General features: G+C 41.2%; 1 protein-coding gene across 1 annotated transcript in view; it reads right to left on the reverse strand.

Moving 5' to 3' along the window:
- Positions 1-18,378, reverse strand: part of LOC109935392 (CAP-Gly domain-containing linker protein 4-like) — a 190,292-nt gene that overhangs the window by 111,099 nt on the left and 60,815 nt on the right. Inside the window, exon 6 of the mRNA XM_048601410.1 lies at positions 15,624-15,742. Within this exon, the coding sequence (XP_048457367.1) occupies positions 15,624-15,742 (119 nt within the window). The remainder of the gene's footprint in view (positions 1-15,623; positions 15,743-18,378) is intronic.

An 18,378-nucleotide genomic window follows, 5' to 3' on the forward strand; every position in this document is an offset into this window, starting at 1 on the left:
GATTAGAGTAGGCAGCTAGATTATTCAGCTGGCGCAACCTGGATGGTAGGTTGAATGGTCTCTTTACATGATATAATTTTTTTGGTGATTCTTCTATATCTTAGGAATCACTGAGTGAATGTTGATGAGGTGCCAATTTCAATGAAGGTCTTTGGAAAGACAAATAAAATACATGCCCAAATATGGACTCATCCTCAATCTATGTCCTTATAAATCCCAAGATGCCAAATGGACCTCAGAAAAGGATAAAGCACAAAAGTAGGGGTAGGCAGCAGCAGATGAGTGTACTGAAAGAGAAACGCAAGGCAAGATGCCTAAACAGCTGATATCCATGGCCTTTCACACAGTCATCTTTATTTCATTGGTAATGTGTCTGTTTAAAAGCAGGATTACTTGCTTGTACTTTGAAATGTATACAATTTGAAAGGTTTTTAAAAATGATTCAGACAACTTAACATTCTGTCCAGATTTCTATCGGGATAGAGAGACTTTCACCATGGCAAAAATATCAGAAGAAACTGGGAATTCCAGGCCTTGCCAATGAAACCAACATCTTTCATTTTTCAACATCATTCATCTCAGTGAGATCCAGGGCTGAGCTAAAATTAAATTTTGGATTCCCTGAAATGTGGAACTCAGAGTGTTGAAAGTTAATGATTTTGGAACAGGTCTAATCTTAATACATTTCTTTTGGATAGTCAGAAAACCCCTTTGGACATGTAAAAGTACCCTTTTGGATCTGCTCCAGGGACATCTTTGGGATGGTAATATGCCTTTTGGCAAAGGTAAAGCATGTTTTAATGGAGGCTCCCTTCAGGAGAGATAAGGTCCACTTTAGGGAGGTGAAGTATACTTTGCAAGAAGAAAGGTACACTTTGTAAGAGGTAAGGTATACATCGTGATTATAAAATTAGACATGCACAAACTCATTGGGACTGTCAAAGCTATAAAGGAAATGTCCAAAAAATGTGTGAAGCATTTCAATGCGCTGTATTACGAATTTTACGAACTATCAAACGATTGTAAAAACAATGCCTAACAGGAGCAGTCAGGTGGGACTAGTTTAGTTTGGGATTATGTTCGGCATGGACACGTTGGACCAAAGGGTCTGTTTCCGTGCTGTATGACTGTATGACTCTAAATCAGCATTTCAATGGACAGCTCTAACTGTTTATGGAATACAAATGTTTGTTTAGAAAGGAATTAAGTACTTATGAAATTATTGTTCTTCATGAGGAATTCATTAAAGGAATTTCAATATATTGAATGCTTTTGCATCAATGAGGTTTTCTTTTAATTGAGGCATCAGCGATTGACGCATAATTATTTTCTGTCAGCATGTCTCTTGTGGTTTGCCCTCAGTAGATACCAGGCGTATTGGTATGGAAATAGAACAGCAAAAGGTAGCTGTGGGGTGTAGAAATTGTGTTAACGGTATAAGGGCTATAAAAGGTCATAAGGCATGGGTGGACAACATAGATTGGCATGGGGGTGTGAAGGGCCATTGGATGGGTAGATGCAAAGGGTGTATTAGGGATAAGGACAAGGGCCAATGGCCATCAAGGCATGAGGGGCCATGGGGTAGGTACAGGGCATAGGTTGGCACCGAGCATGTGGAGGCCAGTATGATGGAAATTAAGTGGCATGGATTAGCCATAGATTTGAACAGAAGTGATAGCTGTCGGGAGCAGGGAGGTGCGGAAACAGGTGCGCTTTATATTTGAATCTAACTTTCAGCGCAGTGTTGGAGCATCCCCAGGCAGGTTTTCCACTCCATCAGTCTCTGGAATCAACAGCATTCCTTGCTCTTCCAGCTTCCACTAGTCAAACTTTCAAACTAGCCTGTACATGTTGATTGGAAATGGAAAATTTGAGAGGTTGTTCTTTTAGGGCTCGGATTCCTTGAGCTGGGACTTCTCCCTCATTTGCAGGCCCAACCTAGAAATGAAAATCTGAGCCTGTGTATCATAAGATAAAGAACAGTCAAATGTGGTTCTGTGGCAGGGGAAATGGTAGGGAGAACAAATTGATAGCTAAAACACCACGATGCAAGTCCATGGAGAGAAACAAGATATGAAGATACCTTACCTTCACATTCCTGGTAGAACGTTTGGCAGAAGTTGAAGCAGCCATTAAACACATTAAGAAAGGATGGCACGGTGGCTCAGTGGCTAGCACTGCTGCCTTACAGGGCTAGGGACCCGGGTTCGGTTCCACTCTTGGGCAACTTTCTGTGTGGAGTTTGCACATTCTCCTCATGTCTGCATGAGTTTCCTCCAAGTGTTCTGGTTTCCTCACACAATCCAAAGATGTGCAGGTTGGGTGGACAGGTCATGCTAAATTGTCCACAGTGTCCAGGGATGTGCAGGCTAGGTTGATTAGCCATGGGAAATACAAGGTTATAGGGGAGGTGGGTATGGGTGGGATGTCCTTTAGAGGATCAGTATGAACTCGATGGGCAGAAAGGTCTGCTTCCACACTGTAGGAATTCTATGAAAGGAAAAAATGCAGGAATTGATGGATTCCAGTAGTGATTCTCACACTTGGAGGAGCAGAGCTAACCTGTCTTTGCCATCACCTGTTCCTGAAAATCTGAGACAAAGAAGAAATCCCTGCTGATCTCAGGAATACTGCCTTCAAGAAAGGAGACAAAATGAACTGTGAGAACTACCAAGAAATCTCCCTACTCTCCATCACCAGCAAGATAATCACCCGAATCCTTATTAGGTGTCTTTTCCCAATCTCTGAGAAAAGTCTTACTGAAAGCCACTGTGGCTTCTGATCAAACCATAGAACTACGGACATGCTCGGTAACGCCAAAAGAATTGATAGGATCAAGACCAACCACTCTATGGGGCCTTCATCGATCTGACCAAGTCTTTTGACTCAGTCAATCGGAAGGGCTGTGGAAGACCCTGTCAAAGGCTGACTGTCCAGTGAAATTCATCAATATCCTCCTTCTCCTCCATGACAAGATGTTGGCACAGTCTTCTCCAAGGGTAATATGACACAATTCTTTGAGGTCAACACAGGGGTTAAGCAGGGCTGTGTCATTGCACCTCCCTTTTCTCCATCTTCATCACTACTATTCTTCACCTTGTTAAGAACAAGCTTCCCAGTGGCATGGACATGGTCTACAGGATGGACTGAAATCTTTTCAACCTCAAACAGTTGAAATCCAAAAAGACACAACAAGGACCTCGCTTGTGGAACTTCAATATGTGGATGACAATGTCATCTCTACTCTCTTTGAAGAAAATCTTAAGCCTTGCTTAATGGCTTCAAGGAAGCACAATGAGGAATTGATCTCAGCCTCAATCTCAAGAAGACAATTCCTTTACTAACCCATCCCATGTCAAGTTTCAGTCTATCACTCCATTAAAATCAATGGAGACATCCTCCCAAACGTGGAACCTTTCCCTTACCTGGGAAGCTACCTCTCATCTAAGGCTGGCATCTATGCGGAGATTCAACAATGCATTGAATCTGTGAATGCCACCTTCAGACACATAAGGATGAATGTTGTCCACTACTGTGACATCCACGCTAATTCAAATCCCTGTGTATAACTCTTCCATATGGCTCTGGACTAAATATAGATGCCATGTCAAGATCTTTGAGAAGTTACATCGACACTGTCTGAAATATATTCTCCACATCAACTGGAAGGACATGCATACTAACATCAGCATCCTTAAAGTAGCTAAATAGCACCAGCATCAAGGCCATGATCATCCAAAACCAACTTTCTGAGCTGGCCATGTGCTCAGTATGCCTGAGTTCTGACTGTCAAAGCAAATCTTCTTCACCCAGCTCGAGGAAGGCACTCGAACGAAAGGAGGACAAAGGAAGCATTTCAAAGATTCTCTGAAGGCTTCCTCAAGAAGTGCAATATAGATGTCAATGTATGGGAGACCCTCATTCAGAAGAGACCGACATGGAGGAAACTCCTGTGTGATGGGACACAATTCTTTGCGCAAACCCGTTGGCAAGGGGAAATATGGAAAAGGAACCAGAGAAAAGAACATTAAAGACCTCAAGGCCAAGGACCACTGCCACCTCTGAAAACCCGTTGTCAAACGTGTGGTCAGAGATGTATCTCTAAGATTGGGCTAATTAACCATGCAAGGATGCACAGAACCCATGGCCCAGTGACATGGAATTTCCTAGGACAATCATTCTCGTCAGCGTGTGATTGCTGACGACAAAGATCATTTTTTAATACCTGCACCACACACAGGTGGGAAAATGATCATTACATTTAGTTGCTCTTCCACTTTTCTCCACTGAAGTTGAGAAATTTGTCTGGATACTCATCAACCTCAAACTTCTTTTCTGCTGCTAAGTTCTCAAGGATTGCTACTACATTAGAAAATCTAGAATCACTGATAGAAGTCATGTTATCAACTATTCAAAGGAAATCAAAGTCCTCATCTCCTCCTTCTACACACTACCTTGAAGTCGAGGATGGCCAATCAGATTTCATACTCTTCCAATTGCTACGCTGTCAATAGGGAATTTGACTATTGCTTGCAGCTTGCCAACCACATTTAAATCGAGTCTAACCATAAAAATACAAAAATAACAAGAGGCCCATGTCAAGTGCTCCAAGTAGATGGAATAGAAATCCCGCACATTGCCAATCCATATTTCGGGTATTACCCTTCCTCAGGACTGGGTTTCAGGGTTTTTATCATTTAGGTAATACTCTAGACTGGGACCTACTTTTTCTTATAGGGCAGTGAGGATGAAAAATTGAGGATCTATCAAAAATATCATTCTACACAGAGTGAAGAAAATGAAATTCTGCTTATTTTCTGCTTTGCTGTTTCTTTGCAGTTTATTGATGACCTCTTGTGACAAAAGCATAGTATTGCAATATTTTTATACTGAGAATATTTTAACAGTTTTGCTGACCTAAATGAATTTTTCATCCATACTCTGTGAAATTTTGTGCCACCTTTTCTCAAGTATCCCTCAAGAAATTGCAAAAAGATCAGACACAACACAAAAGAGACAGTTTGAAGACAGAGGATCAACATTTCTAACATCTCTTGATGGATGTCATTCATATGTTGTTCAGATTCAGATCAATGAAGTCAATGTGATGCTAGTCATCTTATCTGACTAAATTAATGTCAAACATATGCCACACTAAAGCCTATTTTGAAGTTTTTTACAATAGATTTCATTTCAGTATTTACTGTGGAGAAAGACATGGAAGCTGGGGAACTCAGGGAAATAAATATTGCTGTCTTGAAAACAGTCCACATTACAGAAGAGGAGGTGCTGGAGATCATACTTAGCATAAAGTTAGATAAATCTCCGGGACCTGATCTAAGTGTATCCTAGGGCACTGAGGGAAGCTAGTGAAGAAATTGTGGGGCTCCTGGCAGAGATATTTGTATCACCTACAGCCACACATGAGATGTTGTACTTTTTATTTAAGGAAGGCTGCAAGCAGAAGCCTGGGAACTATAGGCTCGTGAGTCTAATGTTAGTCGGGGTAGGTTGTTGGAGGAGATTCAGAGAGACAGAATTTACATGCATTTTTAAAGGCAAGGACTGATTAGGGATAGTCAGCATAACTTTGTTCATGAGAAACTGTGTCTCACAAACTTGAGTGAGTTTTTTGAGAATGTGACCAAGAAGATAGATGAGGGCAAAGCAGTTGATGTTGTTTACATGGACTTTAGTAAGGGCTTTGACAAGGTTCTGCGTGGTAGACTGTTTAGTAAAGTTAAATCACATGAGATTCAGGGAGAGTTTGCAAATTGGATACAAAGTTGACTTGATGATAAGAGACAGAGGGTTGTGGTGGAGGATTGTTTTTCGACTGGAAGTCTGTGACCAGCAGTGTTCCGTAAGAATCGGTGCTGGGTCCATTGTTGTTTGTCATTTATATAAATGATTTGGTTGAGAATATAGGAAGCACGGTTAGTAAGTTTGCGAATGACATCAAAATTGGTGGTATAAAAGACAGAGAGGAAGATTATCTAAGGTTACAAAGGGATCTTGATCAATTGGGCCAACAGGCCAAGGAGTAGCAGATGGGGTTTAATTTAGACAAAACCTAGGTGTTGCATTTTGGTAAGATGAACAAGCAAGACTTACACAGTTAATGGTAGGACTGTGGGGAGTGTTATAGAACACCGAGACCAAGGGATTCAGGTACATAGTTTTTTGAAAGTTGTGTCACAGGTAGACAGGTTGGTTAAGAAGGCATTTAGCAAAGTTGCCTCATTGCTCAGGCCATTGAGTATAGGAGTTGGAACATTATGTTGAGCTGTACAGGACATTGGTGAGGCCACTTTTGGAATATTGTGTACAGTTCTGGTCACCCTGCTGTAGGAAGGATATTATTAAATTGGAGAGGGTGCAGAAAAGATTTGCAAAGATGGTATTGGATATTACTGGAGGGTTTGAGTTATAAGGAGAGGCTGGAGAGGCTGGATAAGCTGGGACTTTTTCCACTGGAGCATAGGAGATTGAGGGGTGATCTTATATTGGTTTATAAAAATATGAGGGGCATAGATAAGGTGAATAGCAAAGGTCTTTTCCCTAGCATTAGGGAGTTCAGAACTAGAGGGCATAATTTTAAGGTATGAGTCAAAACATTTAAAAGGGGCCTGAGGGGCAACTTTTGCATACCGAGGTGGTTCGTATGGAATGAACTGCCAGAGGAAGTGGTAGATTCAGGCACAGCTACAACAGATAAAAGACATTAGGACAGGTACATGAATAGGACAGGTTTGGAGGAATAAATACAGGCAAATATGACTAGTTTAGTTTGATAAACTTGCTTGGCATGGATGAGCTGGACCGAAAGGTCTGTTTCCATGCTGTATGACTCTATGACTGTAAATATAATTCAAAGCTTGAAATGCAGCTTCTTAATGTAGTACCAGCTCACCTGGCCAGAATGTCTTCTTCCTGCCTCCATAGCTTGAATTTATTCAAAACTTGCACTAAGTTCAATTTACCATGTTTTTGCTGACCTATACTGCATACGTAAAACTCTCATCCTTTTAACTCCTAGCATACTTTACACCCCATTCCAGTATTGCTGCAAACCACTCTGTACCAAGATATCTGTTCTTCTCCAATTCCATATTTTAAGTATTCAAAGCTTGATAGTCATTTATTCAACAATCTCGGACCTGGGATCTGAAATTCCCACTCTATACCTCTCAATCTCCATTTTCTCCTTTAATATTACTCCTCAAAACCTAACTTTCCAACCAGGTTGTTGGTATTCTATCGCAACAACTCTTTATGTTCTGTGCAAATTTTGTTTGGAAATGTTCTTTGAAGAACAACGGGTCATTTTACTACATCTTATAAAACCAAGATATTATTTTCAGTAAACTACAAAATTCATTAGAAATGCCATTTCTAATTGAATTATGTAATTATTGCAACCACTACTACCATCCTGATTACTGATTAGTAAGTTTGCGGATGATACGAAATTAGGAGGTTTCATTGATAGTGAGGAAGGCTATCAAAAATTACAGAGGGGTCTTGATTAGATAGGCAAGTGAGCTGAGGATTGGCAAATGCAATTCAATACAGGTAAGTGTGATGTGTTGCATTTTGGAAAGTCAAACCAAGGTAGTACTTATAAAGTAAATGGTAAGGTCCTGAAGAGTGTTGCGGAACAGAAAAACCTAGGAGCACAAGTACGTAGTTCGTTGAAAGCGGCATCACAGGTAGACAGGGTAGTGAAGAAGGCATTTAGCATGCTGGCCTTCATTGGTCAAGGCATTGAGTATAGGAGTTGGGACATTGTGTTACAGTTGTATAAGTCATTGATTAGACCACACTTGGAGTATTGTGTCCAGTTTTGGTCACTCTGTTATAGGATAGACACAGTTAAACCGGAAAGTGTGCAAGGAAGATTTACAAGGATGCTGCCAGGACCAGCAGGCCTGAGTTATAGGGACAGGTTGGTCAGGATATTCCTTGGAACGTGGGAAAATAAGGGGTGACCTTATTGAGGTACATAAAATCATGAAGGGCATGGATGGGATGAATTCATAGTCTTTATCATCCCAGGGATGGGGAATTGAAAACTAGAGGGAACAAAAACAGAAGTTGCTGGAAAAGCTCAGCATCTGTGAAGAAAAAATCAGAGTTGATGTTTCGGGTCTGGTGACCCCTCCTCAGAAAACTAGAGGGCATAGGTTTAAAGTAAGAGGTGATAGATTTAGGAAAGACCTGAAGGGCAACTTCTTCATGCAGGGAGTGGTGCATATATGGAATGGGCTGCCAGAGAAAGTGGTTAAGGCAGGTACAATAGCAACATTTAAAAAACATTTGGATAGTACATAGATGGGAAGGGTTTAGAGTGATATGGATCAAAAGCGGGCAACTGGAATTAGCTGAGATGGCAACATGGTCAGCATGGACCAGTTTGGTCCAAAGGGCCTGTTTCCATGCCATATTACTCTGACTCTATCCCACAATTTCCAGCTTGTTGCACATCTGTTACACCTGCATCATCACCACTAAATTCCAACCAACGGCTGGGACTTTACAGCTACTTGTAGCAAACTGGCAGGAGGAAGGATTGGAGGTCGTAAAATTAGGCATCATTCCCAGAGCTCATCTATGTGTCACACTTTTATCTAAGCCAGAAGAAGCATTGGGAAACCCACCCACCGTGGGATAATTAATGGACACTTAAGTGCCTCTCTCAGCATTATTGGTGACTTATGCCCTATCCGCCCTATTCCGATATCAGGGTCTGCCAGCCTAACACCACCTCCATCTGACTTCCTACTAACCTTCACATCCAGCTCTGTGGAGAATTGCTGTTGGGAAGTGGATGCAGTCAATGCAGTGGCCACTGCCAGTGGAGAACTGTCAGCCAATTAACAGCTGGCAGTTAGTACTTCCTCCCCAGATGGGGGCAAAAGACCTGCCTTGAGCCAACAGCCGAATGGGACAAGTGAAAAGTGAATGGTGGGTTTGGCCGCAACATTCAGAAGAATGGGAAAACTTGCCCCATCATAAAATTGAGGTCATTTTGTAGAATTCATCCCTACGATTGTCAAAACACTCAAAAAACACTGCACCCTGCTGTTGATGCAATATTGGAAGAGGCTAGAGAGGTTCATTTTCCCATCATCCAAAATCATTGAAACTACTCAATTAACAGCAGAGATAGTTGGTCTGGTACAGAATGCCAGAAGAAAATAAGAAAGCCTCTCCTAAAAATGGTACCTTCCCACTGTGAGAGCAAAATTAGAAAAAAAGTAATAAGTGTTGGATGACAAAGATCAAGGATGTAAAGGTAGCATAACAAAGACAGAAAAGGTTTATTTTTAATATATGCTTAGAGATTCGTAACCTCCACATTCTGCTTTTTCGTTGATGTTTAACAGTGCTACACTATTCCAAAGAAGGTCAACATTAAAAGATAATTGGTGACTGCAAAAGTTCCACTGCTGTATCTCCAGATGTCTCAGTGCCAGCTAGGAAGAAGACCTGCTAGCGGCAACATTCTGTCAACATAAAAGTACCTTTGCAAGCATACTGGATGATTGACAGTGATGCAAAGACCTTCTGCCACAAAAAAGCAGCAGTCCAGGCCTCTGCCAGAAGGACCTGATGTCCAGAGTATTCAAACACCTGCTACACTTTAATGTACTTCCAAACCTGGGGAGTAATTTGCCCCAGGGTAAATAGCAACTGAGTAGTACAGTCTAGAATAAAGCCTTGGCACAAAACAGTTCCATACTATCTTGGCTGTTCTTGTGCATTACAAATTGAGGGCTAAATTTTACTGTATATTGGAACTATTTTGAATCAACCCAGGCAGATGAAATTGTACTGCCCTCAGTCTGATCCTATTGACAATATAAGTGAGATAGTTAATGACATTAATTGGCAAAAATGTTACTTTTAATTCAATTTAGTCTATTTTTACAACACTGAACAAATGTATATATAAAGATAACAAAGCAGTGCAGAAATCTTACAATTTCTTCAGATATGGATGACTTCATACTACACAAAACTGCAGAGGACTAAAGAGTAAATTTGTTCTTATTTTGTATTAAAAATTTCCCAACTACTCTGGTGAATCCTTTATTTTTCAAAAATTAATAAATTCCATAAATTTATTTTGTAGAACTTTTTTTTACTTTACTTGGTAAAATGATGCCATAGTCCTGCTGGACCATAGGGCTGTTTTCTCATTAGATGAATATGGCTGAAGGTGGTTTAACCTGAGGGTCACCACATCTCAGGAGAGGGAAAAGGTTGAGAAGGACAGTCTTTCATGGTAACCTCAGCCAGTCCAGAAATACTATACTGTGGACACCACTCTGCACTGAAAACCAGCTGTTCAGACAACTGAGCTAAGTGACCCCCTATTATACAGCATCACTTGTGAAACAAAGAATACAGGAATCAGAAAAATTAAACAACAATTTAAATAAAGCAACGTAAGAAAATAGCTATCTTTGAATCATATTGCACAGTTTTGAATTTTGTAGCAGGGTGAGGGACATGGAATGGAATCTGAGAGGTCCACTTGCTCTTGCTCATGCCCCTGTTTCATCAGCTTACAGAAGGAGGCCATATGGGGACTCAAAGGGAGCTCCACCAATCAGGATTATAGACTGAGCATAAAACAGCAGAGGGCTACTGCCATGAAGTTGGTCACAGCCACAAGTTTACAGAATAGACTAGACCGCCTGCATCAGAATCAGTTGCTGCATTCAACCACTATAGTCCTAGTAGCAGCCCTTTTCTTTGGGCTGCCTCATTATAAATGCTGAAAACATTCAGAATTTTTGCTCATTTGAAACTAAAAATGAAGCAGGTGTTTGGGTCATGAATAAGCTCAATAGCTTGCTAATTAGAAATTTCAAAATAGTGGTTGGTCCGCTAATCTCCACAGCCACCGTAATTGCTTATGTAAAATACGGCTGACAAATCAGATTAATTAATTAAAATATTACATTAGTATTCCAGAGCATGTAATTTTTCAGAGATCTTTTATTTCCATAAATAAGTCAGGGCTCCTAATATTTTAACATTTTATCACAGTAATATTGCATTTAATATCTTAAGACCATAAGACATAGGAGCAGAAATTAGGCCATTCGGCCAATCGAGTCTGCTCCGCTAATCAATCATGGCTGAAAGGTTCCTCAACCCCATTTTCCTGCTTTCTCCCCGTAACCCTTGATCCCCTTGATAATCAAGAACCTATCTATCTCAGTCTTAAATGTACTCAATGACCTGGTCTCCACAGCCTTCTGTGGCAGTGAATTCCATAGATTCACCACTCTCTGGCTGAAGAAGTTTCTCCTTATCTCTGTTCTAAAAGGTCTTCCCTTTACTCTAAGGCTGTGCCCTTGGGTCCTAGGCTCTCTTACCAATGGAAGCATCTTCCCAACATCCACTTTGTCCAGGCCACTCAGTATTTTGAAAGTTTCAATTAGATTCCCCCTCATCCTTCTAAACTCCAATGAGTATAGTCCCAGAGTCCTCAAACATTCCTCATATGTTAAGCTTTCCATTCCTGGGACCATTCTCGTGAACCTCCTCTGAACCCGCTCCAGGGCAAGTATACTCTTCCTGAGATATGGGGCCCAAAACTGCACGCAATACTCCAAATGAACCTGACCAGAGCCTTATAAAGCCTCAGTAGTACATCCCTGCTTTTATATTCAAGTCCTCTCAAAATAAATGCCAACATCACATTTGCCTTCCTAACTACTGACTCAACCTGCAAGTTTACCTTCACAGAATCCTGGACGAGAACTCCCAAGTCTCTTTGCACTTCAGACTTCTGAATTTTCTCCCCATTTAGAAAATAGTCTATGCTTTTGTTCTTCTTACCAAATTGCATGACCTCACACTTTCCCACGTTGTGCTCCATCTGCCACTTCTTTGCCCACTCTCCTAACCTGTCCAAGTCCTTCTGCAGCCTCGCCACTCCTCAATACTACCTGTCCCTCCGCCTATCTTTGTATCGTCTGCAACCTTAGCCAGAATTTCCACAGTTCCTTCATCTAGATCATCAATCTACAAAGTGAAGAGTTGTGGTCCCAGCACCGACCCTTGTAGTACGTCACTCATCACCGGCTGCCATCCCGAGAAAGACCCCTTTATCCCTACTCTCTGCTTTCTGCCAGACAGCCAATCTTCTATCCATGCTAGTATCTTGCCTCCAACACCGTGGGCCCTTATCTTACTCAGCAGCCTCCTGTGTGGCACCTTATCAAAGGCTTTCTTGAAGTCCAGGTAGATAACATCCATTGGCTCTCCTTGATCTACCCTGCTTGTTACTTCCTCAAAGAATTCTAGCAGATTCGTCAGGCATGACCTCCCCTCGATGAAACCGTGCTGACTTTGCCCTATTTTACTGTACACTTCCAAATATTCAGAAATCTCATTTTTTACAATGGACTTCAAAATCTTGCCCACGACCGAGGTCAGGCTAATCGGCCTGTAATTTTCCGTCTTTTGCCTTACTCCCTTTTTAAACAGGGGTGTCACATTAGCGATTTTCCAGTCTTCTGGGACCCTCCCTGACTCTAGTGATTCCTGAAAGATCACCACTAACGCTTCCACTACCTCTTCAGCTGTCTCCTTTACAATTCTGGGGTATAGTCCATCTGGTCCAGGTGATTTATCCACCTTCAGGCCAATCAATTTTACTAGCACCTTTTCCTGGTGATGGCCACCATACTCAGCTCTGCCCCCTGACTCTCTTCAATTTTTGGGAGATTACTCGTGTCTTCCACCGTGAAGACTGACGCAATGTAATTATTCAGTTCCTCAGCCATTTCCTTGTTCCCCACTACTATCTCTCCACCGTCATTTTCCAGTGGTCCAATGTCCACTTCTGCCTCTCTTTTGCCCTTTATATACCTGATGAAACTCTTACAGTCTTCATTTATCTTACTGGCTAGCTAACCCTCCTATTTAATCTTCTCCCTCCTTATTTCTTTTTTTGCTGCTCTCTGTTGGTCTTTGTTAGCTTCCCAGTCCTCTGGTTTCCCACTGCCCTTCACCACATTATATGCTTTCTCTTTTGCTTTTATGCTGTCCCTGACTTCCTCAGTCAGCCATGGTTACCTCATCCTCCCTGTACCATGCTTTTTTTCCCTAGAGATGAATTTTTGCTGCATCTCCTGAATTACTCCCAGCAACTCCTGCCATTGTTCCACTGTCGTTCCTGCTAGGCTCCTCTTCCAGTCAATGCTGCCCAGCTCCTCCCTCATACCTCTGTAGTCACCTTTATTCATCTGTAATACTGTTACCTCTGATTCTATCTTCTCCCTCTCAAATTGCAGAGTAAATTCTATCATCTTATCATCACTGCCTCCTCAGGGTTCCTTTACCTTAAGCTCCTCTATCAAGTCTGCCTCATTGCACAACACTAAATCCAGTATTTCCTGTTCCCTTGTGGGCTCCACCATGAGCTGCTCCAAAAAGCCATCTCGTAGACATTCCACAAACTCCTTTTCTTGCAATCCACTATGAACATGATTTTCCCAGTCCACCTACATATTGAAATCCCCCATGATCGCTGTGACTTTGCCTTTCTATCTCCTGGTGTATCCTGCACCCCAGCTCCTGACTACTGTTTGGAGGCCTGTACACAACTCCAACTATGGTTTTTTTTACCTTTGCGGTTCATCAATTCGACCCGCACAGATTCTACACCATCTGACCCTACTTCGTTTCTTCCTATTGATTTAATTTCATTTCTCACTAATAAGGCAACCCCACCATCTCGGCCCACTTGCCTATCTTTTCGATAGGATGTATATCTTTGGATATTCAGTTCCCAATCCTGACACCCTTGCAGCCACGTCTCCGTGATGCCTAGCACGTCATACCTGCCAGTTGCGATCTGTGCCATGCTCATTTATCTTATTGTTTATACTGCGTGCATTCAGATATAACACTTCAGTCCTGTATTAACCCTCCCTCTTCTCATTTTCATTCATTTTTCCAGTGTTTGATTGCTAGCCTTTTCCAAACACTCTGTCCTGTTTGTGTCTGTGCTGGAGACTGTAATAACCTCTCCTGAATTTTCCTTCTCTATCATTTCTTTCATATTTTTCCACTTAGTTGAATCCACCACTACAGATGTTAACCTGCTGCTTTGTTTCCCACCGGGACAAGTTTCACCGTTCCCTCCCCCCAACCTTTCTAGTTTAAAGTCCTGTTGAACAGCCTATTTTTTTTTTCGCTAGAACATTGGTCCTAGCTCGATTCAGGTGGAGACCGTCCCAATGGTACAGATCCCTCCTGTTCCAATACTGATGCCAGTGCCCCATGAAAAGGAACCCCTCTTTCCTGCACCACTCTTTTAGCTACATGTTTACTTCCCTTATTTTCATGTCCCTATACCAATTAGCACATGGCTCGGGCAGTAATCCGGAGATTATAACCCTTGAGGACCTGTTCTTTAATTTGGTTCCTAGCTCCTGATAATCTCTGAACAAGCCCTCTTTCCTAGTCTTGCCAATGTTGTTTGTTAGGGCATGAACCACAACAACTGGATCCTCCCCCTCCCGCTCCAATATCCTTTCAAGCCAGTCAGAGATATCCCTTACCCTGGCACCGGGCAGGCAACACACCATGCAGGACTCTCAATCCTGCTTACAAAGGATACTATCTATCCCCCTAATTATAGAATCCCCTACAACTACCACCTGTCTTTTTGCTCCCCCTCTTGAATGGCCTCCCGTACCATGGTGCAGTGGTCAGTTGGCTCATCCTCCCTGCAGCCCTTTTCCTCATCCACACAGGGAGCAAGTACCTCATACTTGTTGGACAAGGTCAAGAGCTGAGGCTCCTCTGTTCCTGACTGCAGGATCCCTCTACCTGCCTTGCTTACAGTCACACGCTGCTGTCCCTGGCCACTGATCAAATTTGAATTACTTAATCTACCAGGTGTGACTGCCTCCTGAAACAAATTGTCCAGGTACTCCTCCCGCTCCCGGATGTGCCCCAGTGTTTGAAGCTCCTATTCCAGCTCATCAACTCTGAGCCGAAGTTCCTCGAGCAACCAACACTTGCTGCAGATGTGGTCACTGCAGTTCGCAATGCGATCAGCCAGCTCCCACATCATACAGCTACAATACATCACCTGTCCAGCCATTTCTACTTAGTTATTTACTTTATTAATGTAAGCTTAAATATTGATGGAATAGTGTAGTAGATGGACATCTAACCCAAAACTAAAATATATGCCGGAAGCCAAAAGAAAATGCCCTACCGGTGGCAACAATTTGACATAACTTGCCTGAGTATATTTACATAAAGGATGCTTTCCCCCTGCCCACGGGTTCTCACTTTTCTGCTATGGACAGTTTTGCTGGTATTACTTCTCTGGTTCTTTCCATAAGAACTGCATTGAGGTGTGAAGTGAATTATATAATGCATTGAAGTGGACTGCGTTGTCAAGGCACTCCAGTTCCATTTCATGTAATTTTTAACAAATGGCTAATCTCTAAGTGTTCCAATTAACTTATTTTGAACAGAGATTTGCATTTGCATTTTCTAATTAAATACAAATTCATTTGGGTATTTGCACTATTTCTGAAAACTGGGTCTGTTAATTTTAAAATACTACAGTTTCTTACCCTAAAGACAGGAGTGGCTCCATGTTCCAATAAACATTTCACAGCTGACAAGCAGAGGTTTGACGCCGCAATGTGCAGAGATGTTCCAAAATTGAAATCGCTGCAAGTGGCATCCACATCTGTCAATAGGTACAGATTAAATATTTACTGACAACAAACGAAGTCATTAGGTTTTATTTGTAATTAATTATTTAGTTTTTATCATCAGATTTAGTTCACCACTGCTTTGAAAAAAATGTTTTTACCACTGTCTCTCCTAACGTCAGTCCTCAGTCAGACATTGCATGTTATATCGTAAGAATAATGTATATTGACTTAAATTCCAGAACGTTATATCTTTCTAGAACAGTATGGCCTTTGTCTCTAATACTAACCAATCTGTGAATTGAGTGATATTATCAATTTTCTGGTAAATTATAAATAGTTTTGTACTCTAGGCCTGTGCACGAAATTGAAATGGCTAAAACACATATAAGGTTGGACACCATTTATGAGCTTCAGAAAGCAAATGCTTGCAACACATATTAGATTATGCTAGACAAGATGAATGGATTCCTCACATCAATTTTCACATAGTAACATATACAAATTCTAATCATAATGAAATGTTGCCAGTATATTTAATTTGGAAAAGACAGAAAGTTCTATGAACAATAAGCAAAATATAGATTGAACACTTTGGTCACAGTTAAACAAAACAACATGTAAGAGCAAAAGTAGGCCATTCAACTCACAAGCCTATTCAGCCATTCAATGAGAACATGGCTGAACAGATAACCCTCAGCTCTGCTTCTGCACCTTTTTGATTCCCTTGTTGATTAAAAGTCTGTCTACCATAGCCTTGAATATAAAGACACAGCCTCTACTGCTCTCTGTGGTAAAGAATTCCACAGATTCACTACCATCTGAGAGAAGAAATTCCTCCTCATCTCTATCTTAAATGGGCAATTATTTACTCTGATATTATGTCCTCTGGTCCTAGGTTCGCCCACAACAGAATTAGGCAGGTCACCTGAATTATTGATCTAAAGGTGATATAAATGTTGGATTATAGATGAGAAAAACAGGTAATAGTGAACATGTATATGCAGGTCCTAGTAAATGTAAGAGTTTTTTTATTTATTCATTCACGAGATGAGGATGTCACTAGCTAGGCCAGTATTTATTGTCCATACCGAATTGCCCAGAGGGCAGTTAAGAGTCAACGACATTTCTGTGGGTCTGGAGTCACGTTTAGGCTAGGATGGCAGTTTCCTTCCCTAAACGAGATTAGTGAACCAGATGGCATTTTGTTTCCTGACAATCAATAATGGATTCATGATCGCCATTAGGCTCTTAATTCCAGTTTTATTTTAGCTGAATTCAAATTTCACCATGCGTCATGACAGGATTCAAACCCTGGTCCCCTGAACAGGATTAACAGTCCAGTGATAACACCACTAGGCTGTCGCCTTCCTTTAAGGCAGCATTTCAATGAAGAGCAACGTTATTACCACTGGTGCCCTGGCCAATATTTATCAGTTGATTGACATCACAAAAACAAATGATCTGGTCATTATCACACTGTTGCATGTGGGAGCTTGCTGTGTACAAATTGGTGGCTACGTTTTCTACATTACACCAGTGAATACATTTGAAAAAGTATCTCATTGTCTGAGATGGCTGAGACGAAAACTATTACATGAGTACAAATCTTTCTTTTACTTCTTCATCAGAAGAATGGAAGAATAACTTGGTTGTGATTACTGATCACAGAATGGAACATTGAACGGGCGAGTCAGTTATTAATGGGACCAATTAAGCACAAGGATGCATGTGGAGGGCACTTGACTATAAGAACATGTTGCAATGACATTTACAAATCAATGATTCAGAGGTGGAATATCAAGCTCACGTTAGGTCAATAGGTCATAAAAAACCACAGTTGCACCAGAAAGAATTAGGAGAAAAATCCACAGGTTAATTATCATGACTAGAGAACAACGTTATAAAGAAAGATTCATGTAAGCTTAGTAGGTATTCCACCACTGAAGAAAGAAATAATGTCGGAGGTTTAGTACTACACAGCACAAAAAACTTGATTTATGATTGGACATTAACTACATGTTCTTCCTCAACATTTGAAAAGATGTTCAACCTCAGGGTATATAATCTCATAATGATACTTCTCAATTATTTTCCATATCTCTTTGAGAATTTATAAGTTAGATAACTGATGATTTTACCATTGTTTTACAAATGGAGTCTGGTTCTAAAGGAATATCCACAGGTCTTTTCTATAAGACACAGCATGAAAAACCAAACATCACCAAGGACATTTGTACCATAATATGACTGTAAAGTGACTGCTAGCCATCACTGACATAAGAAAAATAAGATGAGGAGAAGTTTAAGCTTTTGTATGGAGGTTGACATTACTTCAAAGGTTGGGACCTACAATAGGGTTTGTTGGGCACTGTAACCCTAAAAACAAGGTTTAAGTCAGGTGAGGGTTGGACATGGTTAGAAAGATATGTCAGCCTCCAACCCACTCACTTCCAGTTTTAATAGAGGTGGGATGGGGGCATGCAACTAAGGCATTTGCTGAAGGCACAGAAATGAGTCTGTTTCTTAATGAGGCTGAGTGTCTATTTTATTCATCATTTGAAATTTAACTTTGGTTGGATTTCATCAGCCTCAAAAAACCTAGTAGCTAAACCAAGGTGATGCTAAATCAGATGATACATGTCTTTCCACCAACTGAATGGATTCAGCA

This window comes from Rhincodon typus, chromosome 9 (assembly GCF_021869965.1).
Source record: "Rhincodon typus isolate 14 chromosome 9, sRhiTyp1.1, whole genome shotgun sequence".
Taxonomy (NCBI): domain Eukaryota; kingdom Metazoa; phylum Chordata; class Chondrichthyes; order Orectolobiformes; family Rhincodontidae; genus Rhincodon; species Rhincodon typus.